Consider the following 15,000-nt stretch of genomic DNA (forward strand, 5'->3'; position numbering starts at 1 on the left):
AAATCGGAGTAAAGTTCCTTTCCCCAAGGACACAGCACTATGCCGAAACAGGGTCTGGAACCCTGATCACTGGTGAACACTGGGTCAGAAGTCCAATATTTAACCGATGCCGCCACAGTGTCTCTGAGGGATAACCGTCATGATAGATAAATACATAAGGCAAAATGTCTGACTGGATAAATAAATTGAAAAAAAAAAGTCTATGTATGTATGTATATATGTATGTATGTATGTATGTATCTATCTTTCTTTCTTCTCTTTTCTTTTTTTTCTTTCTTCAATACATCATCGATTATTCGGCGCTTAAAAATAAAACCGAGCCTGCGATGAATATTAACTGATCAAGGAATAATATCCCCCCCTATGCTAATCACAAATATAAGTACACATAATAAAACATGAATGATTAGGTAGATAGATATGCATGATGGTCGCATTCGACTTATTATTATGGCCATCAGAATTGCAAAGGAAGCAACTGCTGTCCCGACTACCTGGCCTCTCTCTCTCTCTCTCTCTCTCTCTCTCTCTCTCTGTCTTTCTCATGTAAGTGCAGAGTGTCTTGCCCAAGTTACATCCCCACTCTCACAGAGTCGGCGTTGGGGATGGTCCCCCAAAGCCAACCAGCTCACAATGCTACCGCACGAAGGACCAGTGCAACCTCGCATAAAAGAAATAGATAACTAACCAACTTACTTACTGACTAGCACAGCCAATAGCAGGTCAGTCACCTGTTGCTCCCCTTGCTTGTTCCTGGCAGCAAATCCTGCTGAGCATCAGCTCCACCATCGCCATCCCCCTGGTGGTGTGCAACGCCATATGCGCGGGGGATCTGGACCTGGTCAAGTCCGAGGTGCTCTCCACCTTCCTCTTCATGTGCGGCGTCTGCACCATCCTGCAGGTGCTCGTGGGGGTCAGGTGAGATCATTGGAAAGGTCAGGGGTTCAAGGTCGGTTCTGTTAGCCGGAGAAAACCCGACTTGTCTGGTACTGGGGGAAGGAGAGGGTTAGGGAGGGAGTCTTTTGGAGCTAGTAACAGAGCGACTCCATCAATATGTTTAGCATAATAGCTTTTGACATGTTTCTCAATAGGTGTAAGGGTGGGGAAAGGGCTGGGATTTGGAGAGAGGGGGCATTAGGGGAACAGAGGGGAATGACTCAATCTATGTGCTACATAGTATGTTTTCTTCTTGAATAAGAGTGATCTAGAATGACTGTAAGTTTAGCTAACATGCTTTCTTCAGGAATAAAAGTGATCTAGAATGACTGCATCAACGTGTTTAGCTAGTGTGTTTTCTTCGGGAATAAGAGTGATCAAAACTGACTCCACCTACATGTTTAACTAAAATGCTTTCTTCGGGAAAAAGAGTGATCTAGAGTGACACCATCAATTTGTCTATCTAGCATGCTTTCTTCAGGAATAAGAGTGATTTCAGGACATATGTTGAGATGGGTTTGGGGGTAGGAGTGATGAGACGTGGTAGGTCTCTTTTTGGGGGTCAGTCCCATAATGACTCCATCACTATGTTTAGCCTGTTTGCTTGATTCAAAAGTATGTTATTTCAGAACACGTGTCTATACAACATAGAAGTGTGTGTGTGTGTGTGTGTGTGTGTGTGTGTGTGTGTGTGTGTGTGTGTGTGTGTGTGTTGATGACACCTCCAGACTCCCCATCGTTCAAGGGGGGTGCGGCAAGTTCATCCCAGCTGTCACAGCTCTCATGGCCATTGACATCTGGAAATGTCCGGAAAATATGGGTGAGCTTTTCGGTCCGTCCGTCCGTCCGTCCGTCCGTCTGTCTGTCTTGTGCTTCCATGTGTTACCTGTTGTCTCCGTTTGTCTGTCAGTCAGTCTGTCGGTTGGTGCATATGTCTCAGTAACTTTATTTTTCGTGTTTTTGTTTTTTTTTTTTTTTTTTTTTTTGCGTGTGTGCATCATTATTAATGTTTGTATTTTCATTGCTGTCTTTCCGTGTTTTTTTTTTTCTCTGAAATCTGCTTGCTTGTGTTCTTATGTGCTTGAAAATTTGATTGATAGAATTATATGGATACTTATATGGCACTTATCCTCTATAGAAGACCAAGCTCTAAGCGCTTTACAAACACGGGGTCATTTGCACAACAGGCTGCCTACCTGGGTAGAGCCGACTGACGGCTGCCACTGGGCGCACATCATTCGTTTCCTGTGTCATTCAATCAGATTTCAGGCACGCACACTTACACACAGACATGTAACGTTTTACGTGGATGACCATTTTGTTTATTTACCCTATCATGTAGGCAGCCATACTCCGTTTTTTGGGGTGTGCATGCTAGGTATGTTCTTGTTTCCATAACCCCACCAAACGCTGACATGGATTACAGGATCTTTAACGTGCGTATTTGATCTTCTGTGTGCGTGTACACACGAAGGGGGTTCAGGCACTAGCAGGTCTGCATATATGTTGACCTGGGAGATCGGAAAATTCTCCACCCTGTAGTTTCATCTTCTTCGTTCGTGGGCTGCAACTCCCACGTTCACTCGCATGTACGCGAGTAGCCCTTTATGTGAGTGACGGTTTTTACCCCGCCATGTAGGCAGCTGTAGTTTAAAATCCAGCAAGATATTTCTTCTTCCTTTTATTCAACTATCCTAAGAGTCATTGAGTCACACAGGAAGAAACGAAATGCTTACCAGATTCCTCCGGACCAGTAGTTTGTGTGTCAATGTTTGGGTCAGTTTCCTGGTCAATTTTGACAACGTTATTGCCAGTCCATCGATTTATCTGTATACTCCATCTCTCCCACTCAACAGATTTTGTTCTTTGGCCATACCAGCGTAGTTTACTTTTCTTTCCTGGTATCAGCAGATGGGACGGATTTGCGAACTGTGTGTGGTGTCTTTTAGCTGTCGCTTTAGTGTGTGTGTGTGTGTGTGTGTGTGTGTGTGTGTGTGTGTGTGTGTGTGTGTGTGTGTGTGTTTATCTGGTCTATCTACATGCTCCCTAATCGGTAACAACCAGTTTTACCTATATTTGGATCGTTGTCTTGCTCTGTGTGTGTGTGTGTGTGTGTGTGTGTGTTTGGTGTGGGAGGTGGGGAAGGGCGGATGAACTGAAGAATGAAAAATTGAATGAATGAAGCAAAATAATTTGACTATGAACGAGTAAATGAACGAATAAACGAACGAACCATCAAACGAACGAAGAAATGGACGAATTCAAGAACGAACTAATAAATAGATCAATGATTTGTGAGTGAGTAAGTGAGTGAGTGAACGAAAGAATGAATGAATGAATGAATGAATGGATGGATGAACGAACAAACGGACGAACGAATGAATGAAGGAATGATTGGTTGGCTGACTGGATAGCTGAAGACAGGATTTTCAGAACTTACCGAGTGAATGAATATTCTGACTTTTTCCGTAGATTCTCTGGTCCAAGCGTACTACAATGGTTCCACAGAAAATGCCACAGAGGTCTGGCAGAGCAGGATGAGAGAGGTAACTCTTTCTCGTGACTGTATATATATATATATATATGTGTGTGTGTGTGTGTGTGTGTGTGTGTGTTTGTGCGTGCGCGTGTGTGTGTGTATGTGTGTGTGTGTGTGTGTGTGTGTGTGTGTGTAAACATACATTCATGGCTGAATGTGATTGCTGGTGTAAGTCGACGAAGCACATTAATTTCAAGATGCAACAGCTTTTGGGAAAACCCAGTGTCATAGAATGTATGTAAACCGACTGTTTCCATCAAATGCGTAACAAAACTCAGCATGCAACCGAGTCATGATGGTGGTTTGAAACCCTGTAGGAGATTAATGAAAGGTTGTATTACACGCTGTGTGACAGATACTTTGAAAGGTACGAACAGAAACAGAAGAAACCTGGATAATCGTGGTATAACTTACTGCAAAACGTAAGGAATACACAACAGTGAAAATCATATACATGGCAACTGCATCTCAGAACAACAGTAACAAAATACAGGACTTTGGGTAGGGATTTTTTTGGCTTTTTTTTTTTTTTTTTTTGTTTTTTTGTTTTGCTTTTCAATTAGTTGCCCGTCTTTGCATTCCCTTGGGGTATTATGAAATATGTGACAGTAAGGCATGCACAGCATTGAAAATCACATACATGACAACATGTGCATCTCAAAACAAACTACGATAACACAATAGGCCTATGTTTTTGCTTTCAGCCAGTTATCTTTCTCCGCATTCTTTGGGAGTATTTGTGAACTAGATGACTTTTCAGGCATAACAAACACACTAATAAGCAAGACCCTCAGACGATGCCTTTGGAAGCGTTAACTCCCTGAGTGCTACCGACCAGCTTGCTCGTTAGTGACAGATCTTGCAGGTCAGAATGTCAGTGAAGGGCTGTTACTTCACTGAGATAGACAGATCTTGCAGGTCAGGATGTCAGTGAAGGGCTGTCACTTCACTGAGACAGATCTTGCAGGTCAGGATGTCACTGAAGGGCTGTCACATCACTGAGATAAGACAGATCTTGCAGGTCAGAATGTCAGTGAAGGGCTGTCACATCACTGAGATAAGACAGATCTTGCAGGTCAGAATGTCAGTGAAGGGCTGTTACATCACTGAGATAAGACAGATCTTGCAGGTCAGAATGTCAGTGAAGGGCTGTCACCTCAGTGAGATAAGACAGATCTTGCAGGTCAGGATGTCAATGAAGGGCTGTCACCTCACTGAGATAAGACAGATCTTGCGGGTCATAATGTCAATGAAGGGCTGTCACCTCACTGAGATAAGACAGATCTTGCGGGTCAGGATGTCAATGAAGGGCTGTCACATCACTGAGATCAGGCAGATCTTGCGGGTCAGGATGTCAGTGAAGGGCTGTCACCTCACTGAGATCAGGCAGATCTTGCAGGTCAGGATGTCAGTGAAGGGCTGTCACCTCACTGAGATAAGACAGATCTTGCAGGTCAGGATGTCAGTGAAGGGCTGTCACCTCACTGAGATAAGACAGATCCTGCAGGTCAGAGTGTCAATGAAGGGCTGTCACCTCACTGAGATAAGACAGATCTTGCAGGTCAGGATGTCAGTGAAGGGCTGTCACATCACTGAGATAAGACAGATCTTGCGGGTCAGGATGTCACTGAAGGGCTGTTACCTCACTGAGATAAGACAGATCTTGCAGGTCAAGATGTCAGTGAAGGGCTGTCACCTCACTAAAATAAGGCAGACCATATAGGTCAGGATGTCAATGAAGGGTTGTCACCTCACTGAGATAAGGCAGATCTTGCAGGTCAGGATGTCAGTGAAGGGCTGTCACCTCACTGAGATAAGACAGATCTTGCAGGTCAGGATGTCAGTGAAGGGCTGTCACCTCACTCAGATAAGACAGATCTTGCAGGTCAAGATGTCAGTGAAGGGCTGTCACCTCACTGAGATAAGACAGATCTTGCAGGTCAGGATGTCAGTGAAGGGCTGTCACCTCGCCGAGATAAGACAGATCTTGCAGGTCAGAATGTCAGTGAAGGGCTGTCACCTCACTGAGATAAGACAGACCATGCAGGTCAGAGTGTCAATGAAGGGCTGTCACCTCACTGAGATAAGACAGATCCTGCAGGTCAGGATGTCAGTGAAGGGCTGTCACCTCACTGAGATAAGACAGATCTTGCAGGTCAGGATGTCAGTGAAGGGCTGTCACCTCACTGAGATGAGACAGATCCTGCAGGTCAGGATGTCAATGAAGGGCTGTCACCTCACTGAGATAAGACAGACCATGCAGGTCAGGATGTCAGTGAAGGGCTGTCACCTCACTGAGATAAGACAGATCTTGCAGGTCAGGATGTCAGTGAAGGGCTGTCACCTCACTGAGATAAGACAGATCTTGCAGGTCAGGATGTCAGTGAAGGGCTGTCACCTCACTGAGATAAGACAGATCTTGCAGGTCATAATGTCAATGAAGGGCTGTCACCTCACTGAGATAAGACAGATCTTGCAGGTCATAATGTCAATGAAGGGCTGTCACCTCCCTGAGATAAGACAGACCCTACAGCTCAGGACGCCAACAACAAGAACAAGATGAACAGACTATTGATAAATAGATCAACAACAGGCATCACTATCTGGGTCTCGCTGTGTGTCTTGTGGCCAGATTCAGGGTGGAATCATGCTGGCATCTCTGGCCCAGATTCTGATCGGCTGCACTGGCTTTCTGACCATCTTGCTGGAGTTCCTGGGCCCCATCACCATCGTGCCCACCATCTCCCTCGTGGGTCTGTCCCTCGTCGACGTGGCGCTTCGCTTCTGCCAGACACACTGGGGGATCACTACCCTGTGAGTGGAAGCCTTTAGCTTGTTGACGTGTGTGTGTGTGTGTGTGTGTGTGTGTGTGTGTGTGTGTGTGTGTGTGTGTGTGTGTGTTGTCCTGTAACTGTCACGTTTCATTGGCGTGTGTGATGAGTCCTTAAGCTAGCTGTCGTTACATTGACACGTGTGTGGTACCCTTTCGCTGTTGTTTTGTAAATGTGTGTGTGATGTCGTCTAACTATCGTTTTATTGACTTGTGTGAAGTGTCCTTAAGCTGTCGCTTTGTTGACGTGTTTGTAATGTCCTTAAAAGGCTCCGCCATGTCTCTTTTTTAATTTCTGTGGGACAAACCTGGGTGACACTGCCCTGTGAGTTGTAGCCTGTTGCTGTCGTATCACTGACTCGTGTGTGGTGTTCCAGACGGAAGCAATCGTCGTTAACGGGAAGCGTGTGTCGATAACAATGTTTTCTCTGTTAGTCTGACGGAGTCTTTCTTTTTCTGTCATTGTTAATTGCTTTTTTTTCTTTTTGTAAAGGAGTTTAGAGTGTTTTTGTTTCAAGACGTTAAGTGATGCCCTTTTTTTGTTTTGATGACATCAGAAAACAAACAAACAAACAAAACGGGTTTTGTGTACACCAAAAAACGGTCGTCGTCAGGATTAGTACCATTATCATTTTGATCATCATTATCACCACCATCATCATAACTTCAGTTCAAAGATCACAGAATATCGTCACCTCTTCTGTTAGAAGAGGAGGGGGTGATTTGACTATGATAGTAATGATAATTCTTCTTCTTCTTTCCTTATTGATTGTCTTCATCATCCTCGTCTTCTTCTTGTTCACTTTATCATGATTATATTTTGGACAGAACTGTAAGCCTGGTGTTTCTCTTCTCTCTCTACCTGCGGAACATCCGGGTTCCTTTCCCGTCATGCTCTCGGAAAGGTTTCCGTATCATCCGGTATCCCATCTTCAAACTGCTTCCGGTATGTGAGTGTATAGCATTGGTGTGCATATTTATAGTAAAAAGCGACAGACATACACGCAGATAAATGAATTTATTTACCCCCTCCTTTATGATATAAACGCACATTTTTTTTATGTCTATTAATCAGGGATATATCTAATCTGATTGAAAGGTCATCATATTATATATATTTAATAAGGTCAGAATTAGAAAACCAACCAGAGTTGAACGAAGAGAGAGAGAGAGAGAGAGAGAGAGAGAGAGAGAGAGAGAGAGAGAGAGAGAGAGAGAGAGTGTGTTTGTGGGCATATATAGAAAGTAGAATGTTTTCTTCTTCAAAGACTTTTTTTTCAGTTTGGTGTTCCATTTCTGTCTTACTACCTGTATGTGGTCACATATGTGTGTGTGAGGGAGACAGAGAGGCAGACAGACAGACAGACAGAGAGTGTTGTGTGCGTGTTGTGTGTGCGAAAGTCAAAGTCAAAGTAAAAAAAAAAAAAAAAAAAAAAATCTCAATTTTATTTTCAGATGGTGAACTGAATAAGCAATACTTTATTTGTTCATTTATCTATTTTATTTCCGAGGCCATCTCTTGTGAAAAGAGCAACAAACAAACGAAAAACAAATTATATACACATAAAAGTGTGTGTGTGTGTGTGTGTGTGTGTGTGTGTGTGTGTGTGTGTGTGTGTGTTGACGCCAACAGGTATTTCTGGCAGTGGCTATGGCGTGGGGCTTCAGCGCTGTGCTGACCGCCACGGACGTGCTGGAGAAGAAAGGGGTTCGGACCGATTCCAAGAACGAAGTGCTGGATTTGGCCCAGTGGTTCTTCTTCCCTTACCCTGGTATGCACGGGTGTACAGGTCAAGTGGTGGGCTCAGTGGTTAATGCGCCCGGCTAGGAAGTAAGTGGCCACTGGTTCGAATCCCATACTACGACGGGCGCAATAGCCGAGTGGTTTAAGCGTTGGACTTTCAATCTGAGGGTCCCGGGTTCGAATCTCGGCACCTGGTGGGTAAAGGGTGGAGATTTTTCCGATCTCTCCAGGTCAACATATGTGCAGACCTGCTAGTGCCTGAACCTACTTCGTGTGTAAACGGCAAGCATAAGATCAAATACGCACGTTAAAGATCCTGTAATCCATCTCATCATCATCATCATCATCATCATCATCATCATCTTCTTCTTCTTCTTCTTCTTCTTCTTCTTCTTCTTCTTCTCATGATGATGATGATGGTGATGGTGATTAGTAGCAGTAGTAGTAGTTTCATTATTATAATTGTGAATAGTAGTATTTCATTAACAACAACAACAACAACAACTATAATAATGATGATGATGATATTGATAATATCATCATCATCATCATCATCATCAATAACAACAACAACAACAACGATGACGATGATGATAATGATGATCATGATAATGATAATGATAATAATAATAATAATAATCATAATAATCATAATAGAAATAACAGTAGCAGTACGAAACATTCACACTGTCCAGGCCAGTGGGGCCTACCCACCGTGTCTGTGGCCAGCTTCATGGCCATGCTGGCTGCCACCATCACCTCCATCATCGAGTCCGTGGGAGACTACTACGCATGCGCGCGCATCTCTGGAGTTCCGCCTCCGCCGGCGCACGCGGTGAACCGGGGCATCGCCATAGAGGGGCTGGGCAGCCTGATCTCAGGCGCCGTGGGCTCAGGGGGTGCCACCACCTCCTACAGCCAGAACGTGGGCTCCATCGGCTTCACTAAGGTCACTCATAGTGATGGTGATAAACGGCAGTGATGATGATGATGATGGTTATGATGACGATGATGACAACTACAACAAAAACAACAAGAAGAAAAAGATTACTGATGATAGTAATCATGATGATGATGATGATGATGATAATAATAAGAAGAAGAAGAACAACAACAATAGTGATAATAATAACAATAATGATGATGATGATAATAATAGTAATATTGATAATAATAATAATAATGATATTGATAGTGAATGGCAGTGATGATGATGATGATGATGATGATGATAATGACGATGATGATAATCATAACAACTACAAGAAGAAGAAAAATATTGATTGATGATAACAATCACGATGATAACAATGATAACGATAATATCAACAATAGTGATAATAATGATGATGATGATGATGATAAATGTATTCCTATAGCGCTGAATCTTGTGCAGAAACAAATCTAAGCGCTTTCACTCACGATTTTCTCATGACGTGTATGCGTACCACTGAACCAAAAAGACGACAGACAAAACTTATAGATGCATGTACGTAGAAGGCTCGAAAAACAACTGAGGACTAGACTTTTTTTTTGTAAAGGAGGGGGACAGTGCATGTGTGTGTTGCGTTGTGTGTTAAAATTCTGTCCGGTTATATCGTTTTTTGTGGGTTTGTTGTTGTTGTTGTTGTTGTTTTGGTTAAGCACACAGACAAGAAAAAGATAGAATCCAATAAATCAAAAAAAGGGGGTGGGGGTGAGAATGTATTCATGGGAGGCTACTCTTGTACAACTAGAACCATTAGTCACGATCTGCAGTTGTTCCCCATACTTCTTTCACTCTTTGCAGATTACTTCTTGGCTGTTTCGCGGCTGTGAACAAGATTATTATCATTTTCTCGTTGTTATTATTGTTGTTGTTCTTGTTGTTGTTGTTCTTCTTCGTTCACCCTGAAAACACAGAATGCATGTTAATTTGTCCTCGTCAGAAAAGACGGAACATGAAAGAAACACAACTTAACAAAAAATATAATGACAATATTATTAAACAAGGTACAAAGCATTTGATATTAGGCATTACTATTGATCAAAATTTTTCGTGGCAGGAACATATTCATTGCCTTATAAAACAAGTGTATTCCGATTGTCACATATCAAACACTTTCTTGATAATCATTCTAGACGTGTGTTTCACTTTGCCTTTTCCCAGTCTCGTCTCAGCTATTGCTCGATTATTTGGGGTAAATGTCCTCTTCTACATTAAAACCACTTTGCTCTTTACAAAAACGTGCCATTAAGATGATAACCCATGTAAATACCACAGGCGGATCTGTGGACCATATGCACAAAGAACTTCAAATATTACCTGTTCATCTACTTATTAGATATAACACATTGATTCTTATGCATAAGATTGTTCATGACGCATGCCCACAATATTTAAAATCATTTATTTCATTTCCAGTTCCAACGTAAATCAGACAGAGCTATTGTCCCAAAGCCTAAAACTGAATTACTTAAGATGAGTCTCTCATTTAATGGAAACACAGAATGGAACATGGTTCCAAAGACATGTCAAATTCCAGCCATAACTCTCTTTAAGTCTAACATAAAAGTATTTCTATTCGATGCTTTTGATTAACTTACTCGCGGTCTTTTGCAAATGCATGCTCGTATTATAATGTGTGTGTGTGTGTGTGTGTGTGTGTGTGTGTGTGTGTGTGTGTGTGTGTGTGTGTGTGTGTACGTACGTACGTACGTACGTAAGTGATAATGTACCAACTGTTCTTTTCATTGCTGTGTTACTTTTAATAGACTATACCAGTTACTATTCTTATCCGTCGTTCATATTTTTCTATTTCATTTCATTTTTGACTCACTTGTGTAAACAAAGTGAGTCTATGTTTCAACTCGGTGTTCGGTTGTGTGTGTGTGTGTGTGTGTGTGTGTGTGTGTGTGTGTGTGTGTGTGTGTGTGTGTGTGTGTGTGTGTGTGTGTGTGTGTGTGTCTGTGTGTGTGTGTGTGTGTCCGTGGTAAACTTTAACATTGACATTTTCTCTGCAAATACTTTGTCAGTTGACACCAAATTAGGCATAAAAATAGGAAAAATTCAGTTCTTTCCACTCATCTTGTTTAAAACAATATTGCACCTCTGGGATGGGCACAAAAAAATTTAAAAAAGAAGCCAAATTATATGCAAACTGCATTTACTGTTATTTTTATATTTTTTTTATTCTCTAAACTTGGCACTTTGACCTGATATTCTGACACAACAAGAGCGGTCATTTTTATCATTTTTTGTTCAGACAGGAACTTCTTTTGCTAAGCATGGAAGTATATTTATTTTGCATGTCTTTGGTGCAGATAGTAAAAACAGTGAAATTAATCTGTGATTAATACTAGGGGACTTAATTTGCTTTAAACTGATCTTTCTCATCTTAAACATTACATTTTGAAATTATACTCAATACATAAAAAGCTTGTATGTTTTACTCTCAGTGTACAGGGCTGTCACTATGTTCATTCGCCCAAGTGGTCTTTTTCGGAAAATACTAGAATCAGTACCACGAGTGGAGTTTATAGATCTATTGGCTGAGCCCTGAAGGTCATGGGCAAAAATCAATTGCGTACACATGTTTATAGATATTCAAAGCGCGTGCTCATATTCTTCTGCTCCTCTTCGTCTACTGCTACTACTACTACTACGTCTGCTTCTCCTTCTGCTACTCCTCTTTCTCCTCCTCCTCTTCATCTACTACTACTACTACTGCTGCTTTCCTCTTCCTCCTCCCTGTCCTCAACAGTACTGACAAATCAAGAGATAAGAATAATGATAATGATAACTAGACATTTATCAGCGCTTTCCTCATTGCACAAAGCGCTTTGGAATCCACACAGACACGCATACGAAACACACTCAAGTCCTCAACTCACAATCATGCACAATAAATATTGTATATGCGCATATGTGGAGTGATGGCCTAGAGGTAACTCGTCCGCCTTAGAAGCGAGAGAATCTGAGCGCGCTGGTTCGAATCACGTCTCAGCCGCCGATATTTTCTCCCCCTCCACTAGACCTTGAGTGGTGGTCTGGACTCAAGTCATTCGGATGAGACGAAAAACCGAGGTCCCGTGTGCAGCATGCACGTAGCGCACGTAAAAGAATCCACGGCAACAAAAGGGTTGTTCGTGGCAAAATTCTGTAGAAAAATCCACTTCCATAGGAAAAACAAATAACACTGCACACAGGAAAAAAAAAAAAAAAAAAGGGTGGCGCTGTACTGCAGCGACGCGCTTTCCCTGGGGGGGGGGGGGGGGAGGAGCCCGAATTTCAAACAGAGAAATCTGCTGTGATAAAAAGAGAGAGAGAGAAAAAAAAAGGAGAAAACACAAATTCGTACTTGCAATACAAACATGTATCCATCCATCCATCCATCCACCCATCCATCCATCCATCCATCCATACATACATACATACATTCGAATCACACACAATACAGCATTCTACCTACCTTGACGTATGAGAGAGGATCAACCTGCAAGATGCCATCACCACCACAGGTGGCCAGTCGCTGGGCCTACTTCACTGCCGGCCTCATCTTCCTGGCCTGCGGGGTGTGCGGCAAGGTGGGCGCCGTGCTGACCACTATGCCGGACCCCGTCCTGGGGGGCATCATCCTGGTCAGCTTCGGCATGGTGACGGCCGTGGGGCTGTCCACACTGTCCTTCGTGGACCTGGCTTCCGGCAGGAACCTGACCATCATTGGGTCCTCGCTGATGGTGGGGCTGATGGTTCCGGAGTATATGGTGAAGCACCCTGAGGCGGTGAATACAGGTGTGTGTGTGTGTGTGTGTGTGTGTGTGTGTGTGTGTGTGTGTGTGTGTGTGTGTTAGTGTTTGTGTGTGTGTGTGTGTGTGTGTGTGTGTGTGTGTGTGTGTGTGTGTGTGTGTGTGTGTGTGTGTGTGTGCCTCACGACACGACTGACCTGACATGACATGACTCTCGACCAGACACATGTCATTTGACTCGACATGACACGGCACGACCTATAACAAGACATGACTTGACATTACACATGACAAGACACGATATGACATGACAAGACTTGGCATGGCACATGACACGACGTGACATACATGCCACACGACATTACACACGACACGACATGGCTTGACACGGCACATGACTCGACATGACACAACACGACGTGACACACGACACATGACCTGACCTGACCTAGCTGTGCAGGGAGCAGAGAGGCTGACCAGGTGATCAACGTCCTGTTGGGGACCACCATGTTCGTCGGGGGTCTGCTGGCCTTCGTTCTGGACAACACCGTGCCAGGTATGTGGCTGGCTGGCTGGGGCTGGGGGTGGGGCTGGGGCTGGGGGTGGGGGTGGGGCTGGGGGTGGGGGTGGGGCTGGGGCTGGGGCTGGGGCTGGGGGTGGGGGTGGAGGTTAGGCTGGGAGGGGGGGGGGAGGAGGGAATGAGGTGTTGTGCCGCCGCCCCCGCGCATGTGGGTTGCATTCTTTCTGAGAAATCGTTCGAACTCTTCACTCGTTTTTCAAGATGACTCAATGTCGACTGATGAAAGGACTGCTACTGTTACCAGCATCCCCGCCCCCGACCCCCTAAAAAGAATTGTGTGTTCAGGGGTGTGGGGGCACGGAGGGCTTGGGGAGGGGGAGTGCTGGAATGTTTTCTTCAATTCTTAAATACCATTTACTTCTATGACGGAATGATGTTATCATCATCATCATGGTCATTCTTCTTCTTATCATCATCATTACTATTATTATGTCTTAAAATAAGTTGGGTTTTTTTCCCCCCTTAACACGAAACCCAAAGGTGGATTTTTAAACACGGTATGTTTGTGACATGAAAATGACTGATTGATTGGTTGATTGATTGGCCTATTAAAGTGACTGATTGATTGATTGATTGACTGGTTGATTCCCACAACCTTCAGGCACAGCGGAAGAAAGGGGCATCATCAAATGGAGACAGATCGTCGAGACAACCACGACCACGACCACGACCACGGCCACGGCCGACGCCAAGGATTCTGAAGCGGCTGCTGAGTACATCGACAGAATCTATGGCTTCCCGTTCCTGTCAAACTGCCTGAAGAGAGTGAGGTGCTGCAGATTCGCTCCATTCATGCCAGCCTTCGCGTTCAGACCGCTCTCGCCCTGCAAGTGGCTGGCTGCAAAGTGCCGGAGAAAGAGCTAAGGCATTCGGTTCGCCTAATTCCTGTTGGGGTTTCGCCTACTTTTAGATCGTGCCGTCATCATCCTTCAAGGCCTCTTGGAGGGCTTCTCTCTTTGTCCTGTTTCACCTGTTTATCCGCTCTGCCTCCCTCTCTGTCTCTTTCTTTGTTTGTCTGTCTCTTTCTGTCTCTCCGTCTCTGTCTCTGTCTTTCTGTATCTCTTTCGCTCTCTCTGTTTGTCTGTCTGTCCCTCTCTGTGTCTGTCTCTGTCTTTCTCTGTGTGTCTCTGTCTCTGTCTCTATCTGTCTCTGTCTCTGTGTCTCTGTCTCTTTCTCTCTCTGTCTCTCTCTGTCTCTCTCCCTGTGTCTCTGTCTCTGTGTCTGTCTCTGTCTGTCTCTGTGTCTGTGTCTCGTTCTCTGTCTTTGTCTCTCTGTCTTTATCTGTCTCTGTCTGTCCGTCTCTCTCTGTTGTTTGGTTTTTTTTGTTTGTTTTTGTTTTTATTTTATTTTACTTTATTTATCATTATTATTTTCTTTTTCCCTGTTATGTATCTCTACTAACACCATGCTTTCATGCTTTCATTTTATTTAATATTGTGTAGTGTAGACCCTATCCAGGGCGGGGACTGGATGTAAAAAAGCATACCAGTGCTTATCTATTGTCATCGAAATAAAGAATTTGTCTTGTCTTGTCTTGTCTCTCTCTCTGTGTTTGTGTCTCTCTGTCTATGTGTATGTCTGTCTGTGTCTCTGTGTCTCTGTCTCTGTCTGTTTGTCTGTCTCTCTCTGTCTGTCTCTCTTTC

General features: G+C 43.7%; 1 protein-coding gene across 1 annotated transcript in view; it reads left to right on the plus strand.

Annotated features, from left to right (window-relative positions):
- LOC143302278 (solute carrier family 23 member 1-like) overlaps positions 1-15,000 on the plus strand; it is a 20,538-nt gene that overhangs the window by 5,132 nt on the left and 406 nt on the right. The window contains exons 3-12 of the mRNA XM_076616877.1: positions 761-918; positions 1,665-1,756; positions 3,409-3,482; positions 6,108-6,289; positions 7,134-7,251; positions 7,939-8,077; positions 8,745-8,998; positions 12,550-12,823; positions 13,238-13,333; positions 13,959-15,000. The exon at positions 13,959-15,000 is cut by the window's right edge and continues 406 nt beyond it. Coding sequence (XP_076472992.1) covers positions 761-918; positions 1,665-1,756; positions 3,409-3,482; positions 6,108-6,289; positions 7,134-7,251; positions 7,939-8,077; positions 8,745-8,998; positions 12,550-12,823; positions 13,238-13,333; positions 13,959-14,221 — 1,650 coding nt within the window. The 3' untranslated portion in view covers positions 14,222-15,000. The remainder of the gene's footprint in view (positions 1-760; positions 919-1,664; positions 1,757-3,408; positions 3,483-6,107; positions 6,290-7,133; positions 7,252-7,938; positions 8,078-8,744; positions 8,999-12,549; positions 12,824-13,237; positions 13,334-13,958) is intronic.

Source organism: Babylonia areolata, chromosome 29 (genome assembly GCF_041734735.1).
Source record: "Babylonia areolata isolate BAREFJ2019XMU chromosome 29, ASM4173473v1, whole genome shotgun sequence".
In the NCBI taxonomy this organism is placed as follows: domain Eukaryota; kingdom Metazoa; phylum Mollusca; class Gastropoda; order Neogastropoda; family Buccinidae; genus Babylonia; species Babylonia areolata.